The 19394-nt window shown below is 39.8% G+C and overlaps 1 protein-coding gene across 3 annotated transcripts in view; it reads left to right on the top strand.

Moving 5' to 3' along the window:
- The window catches only part of mtcl2 (microtubule crosslinking factor 2), a 112746-nt gene extending 93722 nt beyond the window's left edge, over nucleotides 1-19024 (top strand). For all 3 annotated transcript variants that reach the window (XM_043710552.2, XM_043710553.2, XM_043710554.2), the window contains 3 exons: nucleotides 359-429; nucleotides 4102-5557; nucleotides 7266-19024. In XM_043710552.2, coding sequence (XP_043566487.1) covers nucleotides 359-429; nucleotides 4102-5557; nucleotides 7266-7403 — 1665 coding nt within the window. In that variant the 3' untranslated portion in view covers nucleotides 7404-19024. The remainder of the gene's footprint in view (nucleotides 1-358; nucleotides 430-4101; nucleotides 5558-7265) is intronic.
- The last annotated feature ends 370 nt before the right edge of the window (nucleotides 19025-19394 follow it).

A 19394-nucleotide genomic window follows, 5' to 3' on the forward strand; every position in this document is an offset into this window, starting at 1 on the left:
CATCACCATTGCATGTAACAAAATATAAGCAACAATGGAAAATTCTCTCCGTGCACTTTGTAAATGGCATACTGTTTGCTTATAATAGAACCCCACTCCCACTCCTTACCTATGCTATAGCTAATTGTTGCATCTGTATCAGTTCGAAGATGAAAGGCCTCCTGAATCCTTGTGATGCTGGTACAAAGACAGCTGCTATTGTCAAGCTAGCCCAGGGTTGTGATGCATTTTCTCAGATGTTAACCCAGGATGACTTATAGTGACAATCAGTATAATTGTGAGGAAATTAAACGAGATTCACTAGATCCTGCAAATTCCAGTTGACTTGTTTACCAGCCACATTCTTTATATTTTTCAGATGCTGCAACACAGAAACAATGAAAAGGAAACATCAGATGAATTAGAGGCTAAAGGAACTAATTTGCAACGGTAAAATTTGGCTTATCTATACTTTGATGAAATATTGTAGCCGAGCAAAAAATTTAATTGTAATTCAAGTAACATTTAGCATTAAATAGGCACACGTTTACTACCTTTCCAGTTTGTTAAGTTTTGAAGCTCAATCAATGTATAGGTTAAATATTAATATGCTGAGTTGTTTCTTAGATACAAATTTGCAATAAGAGGAGTAGGCCGTTCACCCGCTCAAGCATGGATGATCTGCACCTCGAGTCTAGATTAGAGTGGTGCTGGAAAAACACAGCAGGTCAGGCACATCCGAGGTACAGGGAAATCGATGTTTCGGGCAAAAGCCCTTCCTGCTCCTCGGATGCTGCCTGACCTGCTGTGCTTTTCCAGCACCACTCTAATCTAGACTCTGATTTACAGCATCTGCAGTCCTCACTTTTGCCTGCCTGATCTGTACCTCAACTCTACTTTACCCATCTTTGCTCAAAATTCATTTATATCCTCACATACGAAAATCTTTCGTCATATTGAAATTTTCAACTGACAAAACATTGAATGCCTTTTGGGGGCAAGGGTGAGAGATTTTTAAATCAATCTCTGTGAAAACATGTTTCTTTTGTCTTAGTTCTAATTTTAATATTATACCCTTGTAAGATTTAGGGCTTCACTTTAATTATAAGTAGTCATTTAGGAGTAAATTCTCCAAAGGAATTCCCCCACCAGAGTCCCTTTGCCAACCAATCTCCTGACATACAGCAGAATCTTTTTCCCTTTTTACTTTGACGTTTCTTGTCAATTGTCGTGATGAGTAAAATGAGAAAGCTTTCACAAAATGTGACTTTTTTCAATAGCACTTAACTTTAATTGCAACACCTAGATCAGTTACAATTATAGATTGAGTTGAGAGAGCAGGTTTAAAATTTGCCATTTCTGATTACCTACAAGACCCATGTCCTACAAGACAGATATGTTTTCATGCGTTTTACAGAATTTAAGTTTATCAAAGCAATTATAAGAGAAATTGTGTTTAATAAAAGCAGTAGTTTTCAATCGATCTGATTAACTAGGCTCTCTTGTTCCCTTCTGTTAACTAAAGTTCTCCATCTATCTTCCCTTGTGCATCAAACCACTAGTAATCACCATTTCATAACCGTGTGTCATGATCAGAGACATTCTAGCCTCTAACTGGCTTATTGTGCATTAATAGTGCAATCTTGGATGATTTGGAGATGCCAGTGTTGGACTGGGGTATACAAAGTTAAAAATCATACAACACCAGATTATAGTCTAACAGGTTTAATTGGAAGCACTAGCTTTCGGAGCGACGCTCCTTCATCAGGTGGTTGTGGAGGACACAGTTGTAAGGTACAGAATTTATAGCAAAAGTTTACAGTGTGATGTAACTGAAATTATACATTGAAAAATACCTTGATTGTCTGTTGAGTCTTTCATCTGTTCGAATACCATGGTAGTTTCACTTCTTTCATGTGTAAATCACAAAACGTTTGTTTTAAAGTTGCATTCTCAGGTTAACTGTAACAATTGGTGGAGGCAAGACAATATGTTGAAGGTGTTAGCCCCCTGTGTTCTCTGTCTGTGTCATAATGTTTAAATTGATTCTAATCTAAAAAGTGAGATAACAGAGTTTTACACGAATTCATGCAGTTTTTGAGCAAAGTACAATGTAACTCTGCAAATACAAATTCACCCCACAAACGGATATGTATATGTGTGCATGTGGGTCTTTGTGTATGTGTGTGTCTGTCTGTCTGTCTGGGTTGGGGGGTTGTGTGTGTGAGAGAGAATGTCCTCCAAGGCGGACTTCGGGACAGGCAGCAGCGAAAAGTGGACGAGCAGAGGCTGATAGCTAAGTTTGGTACCCATAGGGAGGGCCTCAACCGGGACCTTGGGTTCATGTCACACTGCAGGTGATCACCATTGTACTATAAACAGACACACACACGCACACGCTTATACACACACACACACACACATTTGTGGGGTGAATTTGTACTTGCAGAGTTACATTGTACTTTGCTCAAAAACTGCATGAATTTATGTAAAACTCTGATTCTAACCTAAAAAGTGAGATAACAATCTAAACATCATGGCATAGACAGAGGACACAGGGGGCTAACACCTTCAACATATTGTCTAGCTAACACCAATTGTTACAGTTAACCTGAGAATGCAACTTTTTAAAAAAAGTTTTGTGATTTTACACATGAAAGAAGTGAAACTATCCTGGTATTCGAACAGATGAAAGACTCAACAGGCAATCGAGGTATTTTTCAATGTATAATTTCAGTTACACCACACTGTAAACTTTTGCTATAAATTCTGTGTCCTATAATTGTGTCCTCCACAACCAGCTGATGAAAGAGCTGCCCTCCGAAAGCTAGTGCTTCCAATTAAACCTATTGGACTATAAACTGGTGTTGTGTGATTTTCAGTCTTGGATGAATTGGGTCATATCTGCCAAATTCCGTATTCATTTCTTTAAAAGTTGTAATCTCCTTTGTTATTACTTCCTGTTTCTCCTGATTGATTCTTTAAATGTCAAATTTGTAAGATTGCAATTTTGTGGCAGCTTGTCTCTCTTAACTAACTCCACAGATCATTACCAAGATAATGTGACACCAATTAAGAAATATGCATCTGCTTAGAATATACAGTGTCAGCTCCTAGTGATTTAATATTATTCTAAATGATACATCTAAATATTCTTAAAAACATATCAATATCCTTTCTTTAAAAGAGCCATGCATGACTCCACGGTAATTAAAGATGCTAAAACAGATTAGAGTTCAAACTGTCTATACAAACTGTCATGCACATCCTTGTTACATACTTTGTTATAAAACGAGCCATTTTAAAATACAGCGTGCTATGTAACAGCAACATCTACTCATTTTTTGAGCCTATATTTCTATGAGCTTGAGCCATAACAAGAGCCATAACATTATAAACCATACTTTTGACCCATACCATATCGTTTTCTTCCACACAGAAATTATTTTACAACTAACCACAATTAAACAAAATATAATTTGATTCTTCATTTAATTAACCTGAAATGATTAGCTATTGAAAAATAACTCAATTCTAAAACCTGCTCTACGTTCGTCTGTTAAGTAAATTTGTTATTCTGTATGTAGCCATCATTTTATCATTTTTAACACCTCAGTTAAGGCATTCGTCAACTTCTTGCAGGATCAATATTGTTTTCCACCCCAATACACAACTTTGTGCAGATTAAAGGCAGTGAGGTGTTAACTACCCTGGACTGAGGAGTGATAATAAAGAAATTTTAAACATTGACCCAAGAATATCCCTGTAATTATTGCCTCCTATACAACCAACCCCATACAGTTACATTGTTACATTGATACCTCCCTGAAATTCTGCACGTGCACATGACATTATCCTTACTAAGTACAGAATAATTTCTGGTCTGTAATTGGTAATTGAGCAAGATATCTCTTGATCTTCTGCCAGTGAATTTGTATATTTCCAAAACTGTAATTTTCTGAAATCTTTTGTTATATTAACATATTATCAAAAGCTTTACCATCCTAACTAGAAAATCAATAGTTAACAGTGTTGTTTGTTTCTATGGATGATGAGGTACTTGTCCTTATCTTTCATTTTTACAAAGAGAAGATAACTCCTTTTTAAATGGATCATTTTTAGGGCCAAATCAGTTTCTTCCATGTCTGAGTTTGAGAGCTTGTTGGACACATCTCCGTATTTACCTCCACCCTCTACACCCCTGCCAAAAGGTTTAAATGATCTTGAGGAGCTGAACAAGAAAAACTGGAAACACAAGAATGCTAACGGTGCGTTATTAAATGAAAAATCAGAAAGTGCGTTGATCAACCAGTCAGATGTGGAGATGCCTGCAATTTCATCATGGGATTTCACTATGACAGGAAATCTAGTTAACCCACATCTCAATACAAAACAAATACAAAGGAGTTACACAGCACCAGATAGAACTGGTATTCGCATTTATTACAGTCCACCAGTCGTGCGTAGGATGGATGGTTCTTTGGTTCAGAACAATGAGGGAAAGATTATGATTGAACCAGGTTTTCTGTTTACCATGGCAAAACCCAAACAAACTGAGGACATGGAGTTCCATCCAGAGAAGGTGCACAATAAGTGGTTTAATAACTTTTCCAAGCACCGGGATCTGTTGGAAAGTGACACGGGAGAACATCCTGTTTCTGTTTCTGCTACTGCTGCTGTTACTGGGTTTCCATCTGCTCTGCATGATCTGCAAATATCAGGTAATATGAGTGATGACATGAAGGAGGCTGCCAACTGTGTCAGAAATGTTATTTGTACAAATTCAATGGAAAGGAAGGTTAATACTGCAAGCCAGACTGTTGCAGTTATCAGTGTGGGCACTCAGACCACCCGAAGTATTAGTATTGGGCTGCAGACTGAGAGTCCAAGATCGATCTCTAGTAGCCTGCATCGGTCATGGGCATCCAGGGGCTCCTTACTGATGCCAACCCAGAGTTCACGGAGCAAACAACTCTCTTCATCACTGGAAAAGGTGCCAACTAAGTTTGAACGCCCTTGCTGTTCACCCAAGTATGGCTCACCAAAGTTGCAAAGAAGAAGCTCATCGAAAATAGATCATACAAGAGAGCGGAGTCCATGGGCTATGTCTCATAGAGGACAAAATGAGTCAGCCTGGGCTAGGTCAACTACTACAAGGGATAGCCCAGTGCTCAGCTCAATCAATGATGGATTGTCCAGTTTGTTCAACGTTGTTGAACATACATCTGGAAGTGTCGACTCCATCTGGAAATCAAGCCAACATGAGACGAAAACGAAAGGTGATACATCAAGATATGGGATTGTTCAGGAGTTTTTCAGAAATGTGTGTGGCAGATCCCAGAGTCCAACAAATGGAGCTGACAAGCCACTCAAAGATCCAGTTTCTGAAGAAAGTGTCCGAAAAACAGATGTGGCTGCTCCTCCAGGCCAATCACAGACAGACAGTGTTTCCCGAATTGTAAATAAAAGACTTCCCAAGCAACCGAACAAGGAGGACCAAAAACCAACACCCTGTCCGGCGCAGGGAGCGAAAGATCCAGACACACGGGATGCATGTGGAACACCTGGTCTACTTGAGGTACCGCTTTAATGGGAGTGTTATCTCATTTGAAATGTGTCATTAAATTATTTTCCAAATTCTCTGCTCTGGGGCTACTAATATTAATATAACATATCTGGAGTATTATAAGGTCTCACAGTTCCAGCACAGAAAGAGGCTCTTTGTGCTTGTGCCCTTTAAAATATGTCAATTGGACAATGTCCTTAGGTTTATAAAGCAAATAAATCATCAATTTTTATTCACTCATATCTAAAGTCATTAGCTGAAAATATATATTCAATATTAATGTTGTGGATAAACTGCTTAATTGTAAGTAATAGATTAAATTGAATTGGTGGAATTCAAAATGGGGGATTAAGACATGGACGGGGGCCCATGGGTTTGCTTCTATTCATCGATCTGGTGGAGAACATCATGTAGAGCTCAGTGATTCAGTCATACAGTGAGATCTGTAATTCCAGCACTGAGAATGTCTGTCTCAGAATTTACTTTTATATTGCCTTAGGTTAATAGTTTTTCACTTCTAGAATTGTAGTGGATTTCAATACCCTCATCATTCCACCCCAACCCCGTGACCCCTCTGTGGAAAAGATTGATGGGGGTGGGGTTGGGCTGTAAAATTGAACATCACAGCAAGGCCATGCCACTTGTTGCCTGTCTTCCTTTGAGTCAGTTGAGTCTCCAGTAGGCAGTCAATTGAAAAGCTTCTTCCTGTCAAGCCCTGCTAGATTGTTGTGGTTTAGAGGGGATCCCTCCATCAGATGTCCTCCTCCCATTAATCCTCATTACAGCCTACCAGCCCGGCCCCAATGGAAATACCCCATTCATTTTCTAATTCAGTTCCAACTCTGGGGACTGCCTGCAGTTCGGGCAGTGATGACCACTCCCAGTGGTACCATTGGCACTTGAAATTTGACAGCTGTTTAATTAATCAACAGCTGGCGAAGGTGGGACTTTCTTGAAGATGAGATTGGACATTTTGTCCTGAGTCAATTGATGGCCCGGCAGTCATAAAATCAACTTAGGCATTGAAACACATACAAAAGCAGGCTCGCCCCAACTTTTGCAACTGGTGGTCTACGCTGATGTCATCATCTCCACATATAAGTTTGGCCTTGGGTTAAAATTAAAACGGAACTAATGCGAAAGAAGAGTTTTCTGTTTGATGACTAAAAGGGAATGAGTTTTGACCATCTGAAACCTATTCCTAAAATATGGAAACTGTCCCTCCTAATTAACAATATCACCAAAGAGGATATAAGATGTCTAGTGTGGAAAAAAGGAAGGTCACACTTTGGATTTTTATTTTTCCCAGTTAGAACATGCAGTATGTAGGTAGTGGAAGGAGTTTTATTCTGTTTCTTACCTGGAGATACATGATGTTAACACTGGGAAGCCAAACTGGGAGACATTGCTTTTCTGAGCACTAATGTTCCTCAGTGTAGTTGCTGTGGTGATGTTGGCATTACCTGCCCACTGTTTCTCTGTCTACTTGTTTCATCGAAGTGTGAACACATTTATTTTAAATGGGATAGTTTCTAAATGGGATACTATTTGTTAAAGTGCTTGGTCTGCCATTACCAATTTTAGTTTCTAGTTGTAGAATTTCACTTTAAATATTGTCTCCTAATTATACAAATATAGATGTGTGTGTGTATGTATGCAAGGTGGATTTTGCTTTGCAGGTAGAATATTCATGTGGTATTTCATTCATGTTCTCATGCAGGAAACATCATGTGATTGTGCATCTCAGTCACTCACCTCCTGCTTTCCATCCAGATCGTCGGTTCGCCATTCGTTATCACAGTGTAAATCACGATCTTTACCTTCAGACCCTAGCGTGGCTGACGATAAGTCCGGCTGAATCATGAACTATGCCGGGGCAAGGAAACAGCTTTACGTGGGCTAAAATAATCTCTGCAACTTCTGCTTTCTCTAAGAGCTTAAGTGAATTTTTCAGAGACATTTAGAAAAGATGTTCAGGATTTATTGTCGTGGTCACTGTAGATTGAAAGGTAAAAACTATAGAGGCAAAGCTGACTATTGAGTGATCTTTATCAAGAAAATCTAAGGTGTCTAAGTTATAATGTGTAGGTGCTGGATCATTTCTGTAATAGCTGTACATAGATATTCATACAGCAGGAGTGTTAAACTAATTGTCATAGACGACAGTCTCGACTTCTTTAATTAACATCCATCTCTGCGCTACTCTCTTCCAACTGTCATTTGTGATCTATAGATGTGTCTGAGGCAAAGGAGGTGGACAAGACTTCAGTTGCTATCGTTACACTCCATAAACATCCTTAACTAAGAGGAATAAATATTTGTAGCACATGTTTTGAATTACACATTAGGAAACTCAGAGATCCCACGTACAAATCATTTCAAATTTAGTTGTGTCTTGCCATCATGTGTAAAGATCATTATAAGCTAGCAGATTTCCTGTGGCGTTTCTGCCAATGTGTCAACATGGAGGATAAAATTTGACTTGAATGGAGAAGCTGTGTGGGTGGTATTACATCAGTCACCTGCTGCTGTGCTTGATATTCTATCTTATTGAAGTCAATGGGACTAAATGTTGGATGATAAATGTATCAGGCAGCCAATTTGATACCAGCTGTTTGTACCACTGTTCATGGCAGATTTCAATCCCACGCTGGAACGAGACTTGTAGGCAATTGCCCTCTAAATTTGTTTCTGTTATACATGGCCTGGTCAGTGAATGCTTGACACCATTAAGCTTTGAGCAACAATGCACTCACGCAGTGTCTTAAAGGAAATACTTAGGAGTGGCCTGTGTGATGCATTCCAAGTTGCAGTGCAATTGTGCGTAGCTTATCTGGAACACTGTTTATAAATGTTACTTAAACAATGTAGTCATAGCTCAGTTGGTTGCTTTGCAGATTGTGAATACTTCTAAGTTGGAGACTGCAGGTCATAGACTAGCTTTCTCTCTCATTTTCGAATTGTTTTTCATCTGTAACTAAAGTTTCTTTTCTAACGGGTAATAAAATTGGATCTGGGAGTAAAATAAATTCCCACATTACTTCTGGCCCAAAAGCTTGGGGAACACATAATCCAGTTGTACATTATTCTTCCTGATGATAAATTCTATCAGGAAAATGACATCTTTCAAAGAAAAACCATTAAACTGGAGAAGGAGACATTTATGCTCCAGCTATAATAAGAATGAAGCGGTCAGCTGTGTGCTATAAAACAGGAACACCTCTTAAAGCTACATTAATTTAAGGAAACCAAAAGACTCCATTATCATCATTTAGACTGTTTGAGTTATTTCACATTATTGCTTTGTGACATACTGGACAATGTGGGTTCTATGGATCAAATGAACTGTTTTATAGATTGCACAACGATCGGTGATTGATGGCATAGCAACATCGTTTCACAGCTGTTTAAAACCCTAGAGTCCACAGTTTAGCAGACGGGAAGCAAATACTCATTGAGCCAGAGCTCAGTGGGGTGGCACGGTGGCTCAGTGGTTAGCACTGCTGCCTCACAGGGCCAGGGACCCAGGTTCGATTCCAGCCTCGGGCGACTACCTGTGTGGAGTTTGTACATTCTCCCCGTGTCTGTGTGGGTTTCCTCCGGGTGCTCTGATTTCCTCCCACAGTCAAAAGATGTGCAGGTGAATTGCTAAATTGCCTGTAGTATTCAGGGATGTGTAGGTTAGGTACCTTGGTCAGGGGTAAATGTAGGGTAGGGGAATGGGTTACTCTTCGGAGGGTTGGTGTGGACTTGTTGGGCTGAAGGGCCTGTTTCCACACTGTAGGGATTCTAATTCTAACTACCCATCGACATATTGGATGAAGGCAAAAAATAAAACTGGCAGCAAGGGTCCAAATCTGAAGCGTGTGTAATAAACTCTTTAAATATTCATATAATGGGTCTAGTGCCAGTTTGAGGTCCACTCTGCAGTATTACATAGAGTTGGCTGTCTTCAGGACAGAGCTAGCTATTTTCAGGAAATCTAGGTCTACATTTGGACCTTGTATGACACAAAAAAGCTAATTGCTTCAGATATATTTGGTGGGTATGTGGAGCTGGGAGGAGTAGGAGTGCATCTCCCGTAGCCCCCATTAAAACCTTGGAGACCATTGTTCGGGGTTTTCTTTGCTACTGACCTGCCTGAGAATGTCTGTCAGGTGTTCACAGCTGATTATGTCAATGACCTTCGGTGTGAGGTTTATTTCAGGAGCCTCGTCTGATCAGGTGGAGATTCTTCAGCCATTTATGGGTATCCAGGACTTTCAGGCCATTTAACTACCGTGTTTTTTTGTTTGTCTTTTTATTTGTATTATCCTTAGTGTAACCTTAGAAAAAACTGAGTGAGATGATTGCACAATTAGATTGTACACGGCACCACATTTCAGCACTGTTGCATTAGAAGAGAGATTGTATCTGAAAGCCGCTGAAAAAGAAAGTATAAGAGTGCAGATATACGGTGTCAGCTGACCTCCTACAAAATGCAATGCAGGGATTTCCTCAGCTTCCCAAAGGGGACTGGTGTCGGCCTAGTCCCAGTATAAGGCAGGAGGAAGGGAGTTGTTTCACTAATTGAGTTTAAGTTAGGCACCACTTTTTCAACTGCGACCAATCTATTTCTCTCTCACAAAGCCACCTTTTGCATTTGATTATCAGTGTGGGGAGTCCTAGTACACTCCAAGGGCTCAACTGATGCAATGGCTGACTTAACAAATGGGCCATAAAGCATTCACCTGGAATTCATTCTTAAAACTGCCTAAAGTCATTTTCATCTTTCATTTTGTTGAGGTCAGGTTCTCCTTACATCATAAAATCCTTCAACATTCTGCCAAATCAGGTACAACCCATCTTGCCCACTGCCCTCCTACCACTTCCACCTTCATTATTCCACTCCCCCATACCTCATTTTACACTTCCCAGTCCTACCTCTGACGGTGAAGTATCAAAGTGGTGCTACTGAATTCTCAGCCTATTTTACATGACACCTAATATTTACTTCCACTAACTCCAGTAGCACTGAATACTGTATTAGACATTGTATGTTGCCATCAATCTAAAACTGCCTGTTGTGCACCATCACCCAAGATTAATTTGTAGTCCTGAATCTTTTGTGATAGATTAGATGTCTGACTCAATTTAGTAGCCTGTGGAAGTGAATATGCTCATCTGTTGTAGAACCTGTACAATAGTATTTCCTATTAATTTAAGGGAATACGTTTGGTTCTGTAATTGTTTGCAGATCTTTTCCATCAGGTCACTGTTCAGTTGAATGTTACCCCATTTTGTTTGTTGATTTATATTTGTCCTATCTTCTCTTCCTCCTCCTCCTCAGTATCTGCATGAATCCCTGTATTGCTCACCTGTTAGTGAGACCAGATCCCTTCCACACGCAGCTTCCTATTTCCTTTCCTAAGTTATCGACCTGTGTTCCTGTCTCTACCTCCTCTTCACCCCCTCCCCACCACCATTTTCAGTTAGTCCTTTCTGTCCTCCATTTCCCCTCTGTTTTATTTTGCCTTTCTTGTTGTATCACTGTTTGCCTTTTAATATCACTGCTGACCCTCTTCTTTTCTGTCTTCAGCTATATTCCTCATTCCTGCTCTTTTTAAATCTTTGCCTTTTGTTATCCCATTCCCTATAACTTCTCCTGGTTACTCTCTCTCAAATGTTCCTCTTCTATCGAACGTCAGCCTTTATACAACTCTCACTTTTCTTTGTGGTCTGTGACCCTATTGTTCTCGTTTTCCATCTTCCTACCAACTTGTATTTTCTCCTTATTCATATTTCCAATCTAATATTCCATGTTTCAGACTTGCAGCCTTGCTATTATTCCTCCTGTATCTGCATTATTTAGCCTCTCTTCCCGTAACCTGTTCCAATCTGGGTTCCTTTGTTATTGTCTCATCTACAACTTGCTGCACCTCTACTTCTTTATAAATTACATTCTATCATCTTTGCTACCTTGATTTCCCCTTTCAACCACCTTTCTGGATTTGTCTTTCTTTCCCATGATTCTTCCCATGACTCCATTTCTCTCAATTCCCAATCGAGACATGTCCATATCCATCTACATCTGCCTTGCACTGACCTTCCCAATATGACTTGTCATAGAGATGTACAGCACGGAAACAGCCCCTTCGGTCCAACTCATCCATGACAACCAGATGTCCAAACCCAATCTAGTCCCACCTGCCAGCACCTCGCCCATATCCCTGCAAACTCTTCCTAATTATATACCCATCCAAATGCCTTTAAATGTTGCAATTGTACCAGCCTCCACTACTTCCTCTGGCAGCTCATTCCACACACGCACCACCCTCTGCATGAAAAAGTTGCCCCTTAGATCTCTTTTATATCTTTCCCCTCTCACCCTAAACCTTAGCCCTCTAGTTCTGGACACCCCCATCCCAGGGAAAAGAATTTGTCTACTTAACCTATCCATGCCCCTCATGATTTTATAAATCTCTATAAGGTCATCCCTCCACCTCCGACGCTCCAAGGAAAACAGCCCCTGCCTGTTCAGTCTCTCCCTACAGCTCAAATCCTCCAACCCTGACAACATCTTTGTAAATCTTATCTGAACCCTTTCAAGTTTCACAACATCCTTCCGATAGGAAAGATAACAGAATTGCATGCAATATTCCAACAGTGGCCGAACCAATGTCCTGTACAGCCGCAACATGACCTCCCAACTCCTGTACTCAATACTCTGACCAATAAAGGAAAGCATACCAAACACCTTCTTCACTATCCTTTCTACCAGCAACTCTATTTTCAAGGAACTACGTACCTGCACTCCAAGGTCTCTTTGTTCAGCAACACTCCCGAGGAACTTACCATTAAGTGTATAAGTCCTGCTAAGCTTTGCTTTCCCAAAATGCAGCACCTTACATTTATCTAAATTAAACTCCATCTGCCACTCCTCAGTCCATTGGTCATTAGTTCCCCCATTCTCTTTATGTCTGGCTTTCTTCCCAAAATATCTTCACTTCCTATTCCAGTTAGTATTTTATCTTCTAACCTCATCTCCATGCCCACATATAATCATTTTTCTATCAGCTTTGTCTCTCAGTCTATTTCTTTGTGGTCCCTTTTTCCAATGCCCCCTTTAATTTGGCTCCAATTTCCTGTTTGTTTTTCCCTTTGCTATTTATTATGATTTTTTTCCACATTGCCCCTTCAATATCTGCTCTCCACCTGCCCCTACGTTATCACTCCCAAACTGGTTTGCATTGTGCATTATAAGTCTTTTAGTTTCCCTTTTCTTCCTATATATCACTATTATTTTCCTTCTCTTCAAAGTCTATTTCTCATTTTCAGTCTACCATGTCGTCTGGTTGTCTGGCCCAACTTGTGTTTCTTTTGTATCCATTGCCGCTTACACTCCCACTCTTAGTTTTTGTTTGAATATGTATGTCTCTTTCCCCCATCTCCCTCACTTACTTAACCATTGCCAGAAGTCACATGACACCAAGTTATTGTCCAACAGCTTTATTTAAGATCTCAAATTTTCAAAGCGCTGCTCCTTCGTTTAGTGAAGTGGAGAAAGAACACGTATGTGTCTCTCTCCACTTCAACTGATGAAGCAGCAGAGTTCCAAAAGCTCATGTTTTAAAATAAACCTGTTGGACTATAACCTGATGTTGTGTGACTTCTGACTTTGTCTTCTCTTATCCACTCCCCCTATCACACCCCATTCCATATTGTCATCCATCACATTTAATTTTAGTTAAACTTACCATGTCCTTCTGTTTAAGTTACCCTGCCAATTTTTCTTCACAGCCTGTCTTTGCTTTACTTCCTGTTAGTTCTCCTAGTCTGGTTCATATGCTGATTTGGTTCTTTACCCCATTTCAGTTTCGGGTACCCTTGTCTTTCTCTTTGGCTTTCTTTCTCACTGTAGTCATCTTGGCACCTTCTCAATTGTCCACTCCAACCTGGTTTCCTATTTCTCATCTTAATTTGTTTCACATTCCCCACATCTTAGCCTGAAGCGTTCGTGTGCCTCGATTTCTTGGAGATCAAACAGGTTGTCCATGTGGAGCTTCAGCGGCTTCATCGTCTCATTGGGATGGGTACATTTTTAACAGAGGTGTCTGCTTAGTTTTACCACCAGAAATTTGGATTGGCTTCCTGCTAGGACTGATTGCCATTTGCCTTTGCCTTCTCCACTGTTCCAAATGGATTTGCACCTACTCTCAGCAGACATAGGTTCTGCTAGACCACTTGGTGACAGTAAGGTACAGTTCTGGGGTTATCCTGGAACAGCACCAGAAATGTTCCTAAATTCCTGGAAATGATGTGATGCAGGGAGAATCCCCTTTCCACATCATGACAACACTTTAAGTGGGGTGAAAACTTTCGAACCAAATTGCACCCCTTTCCCCCCCACCCCAATGAGAGTTCTTCACTGAACAGACATTTTCTAGTCTTACCATGATTCTTAATTTGTTTTTACTTGTTTTCCTACTCTTCCCATTAGACTACACTACTCATTCTCTTTCCAGCCTCTCACTGTAACTCTGATTCTAAGTCTGTCTCCTCGGCTGACTCCGTCTCCATACTTCTGCATCTTCATTTGACTCCCCTCACAATATGAATTTCTTCCCCATTTCACTTCCCCGTCTGGCTCCCACTGAGATTATCCTATCCAGCACATTATCCTTGGTCATTTCCACCACCTACAGTCACACCCCACCACCAGAGATATATTTCCCTTCCACCCCTATCAGCATAAGGCAGAGATTATTCCCTCCGTGACTCCCTCATTAAGTCCATGCCTCCCACCAACACACCCTCCAGTCACAGCACCTAGCCTTGCCACCGTAAGAGGTGTAAAACCTGTGCCCACACCTCCCCCCTCACCTCCATCTATGGCCCCACAGGATCCTTCCGCATCTAGCAGAGATTATCCTGCACATCCAAACACCTTATCTACTGTGTCCGTTGCTCTCAATGTGATCTCCTGTACGTTGGGGAGACAAAACGCCAACTCGCAGAACATTTCAGGGAACATCTCTGGGACACAAGCACCAAACAACCTCACTGCCCTATGGCCAACTACTTCAACTCCCCCTCCCACACCACCAAGAACAGGCAGGTCCTGGGCCTCCACCACCACCAAATCCTAGCCACCCGACACTTGGAGGAAGAACGTCTAATCTTTCACCTTGGGACCCTTCAACCACACAGCATTAACGTTGATTTCACCAGTTTCTTCATCTCTCCTCCCCCACCTCATCCCAGATCCAACCCTCCAACTTAGCACCAACCACTTGGACTGTCCTACTTGTCCACCTTCCTTCCCACCTATCTGCTCCACCCTCTCCTCTGACCTATCACCATCACCCCCACCTGCATCTACCTATCGCCTTTCCAGCTACCTTCCCGGCCCCCAGCCCCACCCCCACCCTTCAGCCTCCTATTTATCTCCTCCACTCTCTACCCCCACATTCCTGATAAAGGACAATTGCCCGAAAATTCGATTCCCCTGCTCCTTGGATGCTGCCTGACCTGTTGTGCTTTTCCAGCGCCACACTTTTCAACACCCACTGAAATTTCTCTATGCAGACTTCTCTTGATCCTTAGCAAGCAGTCTGTTTTCCTCTTGTAATCAGGATTCGATCGCGTTTCCCTCACATTCTTTCTGCTTTCACTTGCTTGAGCTGTTTTTTGAACTCCATGTGCTTCCTAAAATGAATTCTCTAGCTCCCTTCATTCTCATTCACTAATTTTATTTACCTATGACTTCTTTTACCAGCCTCCTCCTCATAATTGGATTCCCTATAATGTTTATAATTTCTTTATCCATTCAATTGTATCAGGGTTTCCACAATGGTTATCCCTATCAACTTGTCTTTCTCTGCTTCCATCTCCTCCATTTTAGCTTCCTTTGTCATTGTCTTTCCATATTAATAATGCCAACTATCTGTCTTTTGCTAGCACTTGTCCTATTATGGCTTCCAGTCTGACCTCCTTATTCACAACCTGACCAATCCAGCTTTCCTGATGATTTCTCCTCCAACTGGTTTCCAATGTCATTGCCTTCCCATTTTATTTTCCGTTGCCTACCCATTTAAACCTCACTTGCCACTATTCCTCCCCTTCTTGGTCACTCCAGGAGTCCTTGTCATTGCCACCTTTTCTGCCTTCCCATCATATTTACTCCATTCAATCTGACTTCTCTTGATCCGTGCCTTACAAGTCAGGCTCTCTTGAGCAGTTACCCAGCGTCCTGTGCAAATTCTTCTGACGTATGATTTAGAATCTGGGAGAGATCTGACCAACTTAGCCAGATAGTTACCCAAGAAATACCAGACAGAAGTTATTGAGATGTCCCAAACCTTTTCATGGTATTAGTGAATGCAGGTTTAATAGAATATGGTGGCTTCTGCTGTAAGCAGGGAGTATTGTTTAATTTCCCTTGACGATATTGTCCTACAAAGAAGGACTCTGTTATGCTTCACATTTCTGATGAGGCCGTGTTTGGAATCCTGGCCAGAAGTGCATAGCCCAGTTATAGCATTTAAAAAGAGGGGAATGAAAATCCAACAGAAATTTCAGAAAACTATGGCTCAAATCTTCTGCGAGAATTGATCAGATTGTGATTTATAGAACCAAATGGAAACAGACCCTTTAATTAAACTTGTCCATGCTGGCTAGATGTCCTAAGTTAGTCTAGTTCCATTTGCCAGTATCTGACCCATATCCCTCTAAACCCTTCCTATTAAACCACCCATCCAGATGCCTTTTAAATCTTGTAATTGTACCAGCCTCCACCACTTCCTCTGGTAGCTCATTCCATACACATACCACGTTCTGCATGAAACAATTGCCCATTAGGTCTCTTTTAAATCTTTCCCCTCTCACCTTAAAACTATGTCCTCTAGTTTTGGACTCCCCTAACCGGGGGAAAAAGACCTGGTCTATTCATCCTATCCATACCCCTCAATGATTTTATAAACCTCTGTAAGGTCACCCCTCAACTTCCGATACTCCAGGGAAAATAGCCCCAGCCTATTTAGCCTCTCCTTTTAGCACGAACCTTCCAATGCCAACAACATCCTTGTAAATATTTTCTGAAGCCTTCCAACATCTTTGTTATAGCAGGAAGACCAGAACTGATTGCAGTGTTCCAAAAGAGGGCATGTCCTGTCCAGCTGCAAGATGTCATCCCAACTCCTATACTCAATGCACTGACCAATGAAGGCAAGTGTACGAAACGCTTTACTACCCTGTCTACCTGCAACTCCACCTTCAAGGAACTATGAACCTGCATTCCCAAGGTCTCTTTGTTCAGCAACACTCCCCAGGTGTAAGTGTATAAGTCCTACCTGATTTGCCTTATCAAAATGTAGCACCTCACATTTATCTAGATTAAACTCCATTTGCCATTTATGGGTCCATCCGACCAAGTTCCAGTTGTACACTGAGGTAACCTCCTTCACTGTCCACTACACCTCCAATTTTGGTGTAATCTGCAAACTTACTAACCATTCCTCCTATATTCACATCCAGATCATTTGTACAAATGACAAAAAGCAGTGGACCCAGCACCAATCCTTGCAACACACTGCTGGACACGAGCAGTTTCATATAATTTGAGAAACTCAACACTGTCCAGTCAGCTTGTATGTTTTTTAAAAATACATGAGAAGAACCACTTTGTAAGTTGTTCACCAAATGTTCACTAGTAAGTCAAAAGCCATTGTTTCAGTTGCATGTTACTACATCTGTTTAAGATTATATTTGCAGACTCGCACAGGGCAGGGCTCCGTTATGTTCAGACTTTGTTACGAAGTTTTGGATAACCTTTAAGAAATATGGGTTCGAACTTAAGGAAAAAAAGGGCAGTTAGTTGAGACATTTTAAAATCATTTTACCTGATTAAATCAGGCCTCATAATCATACTGCCTGTAGCAAATATTCTGACTTGTTTTGCATATACCATGTATCTGTTTTAGATTATACTTTAATTGACAAGTGACTGCACATAGTCAAGAGTATTGTTGGATAATAGAGCTGTGATTTAAGTGACTAATGTGAGAAAGGTCGTACTATAAATGCTCTTAAAGCAGTGAGACAATATTAAGGTACCTGCTCTTTCCATGCTTCTATTACATGATTTAAAAGTTATTAATGTATATCAGTTTTATAAGCTTCATTGTTTTCTATGTCTTTGTCGTGTGTGTATATATGAAAGCTATTTAAATTCCAAAATATCTGATGGTCATTTTTGATTCTGGATATATTTAAGTTTTTCTAACATTAGTATTTTTTAGTTTTTGTAATGTAAGACTAGATTTTTAAATCTTTGTTTTTAGGTGACCTTTTAATATAAAAGTTCAGCATATGTTTGTAAAAATACCTTTTAATTATTTATACTGTTCATAGAAAATAAATTGTGTATAATAATGGAAAGAAAAACATATATCTAGGTATTTGTACTTAGTTTATGCAATACACAATGCAGGAGAGATAAAGGACCTTGGCACAGCCACTGTGGCTTTTGGGTGAACTGCTTTCAAAATCTTAAGTTATTGGAAATGATTATAGAAATATGTACTGATTATTTTTATTATATGTAGCATTGACTGAAGAATATAAAGTACAATGAAATGCTGTTTTCTGTACTTTGAGTTTACATTCTATGCACAAACTTATGTATTTTTTGAGTTTTGTGGTATAAATCTGCAATTAGATGGTTTTAAGAACTTGATTATTTATGTATGTCGAAGGAAAAATGGAGGCTTTTAGGTGCCTCTTGTAGTAGCGTTAACAGTACACCAAAAGGACAATAATTGTCCAGTAATTGTGGAAAAAAACCATAACTAATTGATTTTTTTTAATGAATAATACCTGAAATAAATTTATATGTGAAAATGAATTAAAAGGCACACCCAAAGGTCATTCTGGCCATGCCAGAGTTTAACAGTCTTTGTATGATGACATAGTACTTCACCTGCATGATTTTGCTTGCACACTCATCCACAATACCTAAACCCTGTCATCTCCTTGAAACAACATTGAACTGAACAATAAGATTAATTTGAAACTGTTCTTCGTGATTTCCAAGACGTGTCAAATTGTGGTAAATTATTTAAACTGCCTGTAAATATAAAACAGAACAAAGCTTGTTTGCAGAAACAAGTTAGAACTAATTTAACATTTTGCTGTACTTTCAAGAAAACAGTCAACATAACAATGAAGTGTTTACAATTTGTTTAATATGTATTAATTGTTGTGTTCGCTTTGTGAAATTTGTGGTTGATGTTATTTTGATGCCTTGAGAAAACATTTTTAAAAATGCTTTAAAAAAGAAACCTTTTAATCCGGGTATTTTGGAGTAGAATCTGAAGGCAGCTGATTTTTAGCCATAGGTATCTCTGCTCATGTAAAGAAAATGTTGTTGAATTCAAGGAGTTCACAGTACAAGAACTGATGTAATGTGTTTTCTTAATAAAATATCTCTGTTCAAAGTCAGGTACTTTTTGTGTTCAGTGTTTATTTTTATTATTTAAACGCTGGAATCTTTTTTCCACACATTTAAGGAAAATGTGTTCCATTAGCAGGGTTTGGATGTTCCTTGTTTATTTCAAGAAATAAGTAATTTCCAGAAACCTGGAATCTGGAAATACCCTTTTTAAAGGTTCATTTCCAAAACACAAACATTTTGCTCATGCTTAATTAGTTGCTATCATATTAAAATCATGAAAAATGAAATTATGCCAGACTTTAATTTTACTGTTACATCATTCTTTGTATATATAAAGATATTTGTCAGTGGAGTGACAGGTTGAATCATTTCTTTGTATTTGTCACCATATGTTCTGATCTAAATGAATTGTAGATT

The sequence above is a fragment of the Chiloscyllium plagiosum genome, unplaced genomic scaffold, assembly GCF_037043375.1.
Source record: "Chiloscyllium plagiosum isolate Xiang-an unplaced genomic scaffold, Cpla_swu_hap1 HiC_scaffold_15, whole genome shotgun sequence".
NCBI lineage: Eukaryota > Metazoa > Chordata > Chondrichthyes > Orectolobiformes > Hemiscylliidae > Chiloscyllium > Chiloscyllium plagiosum.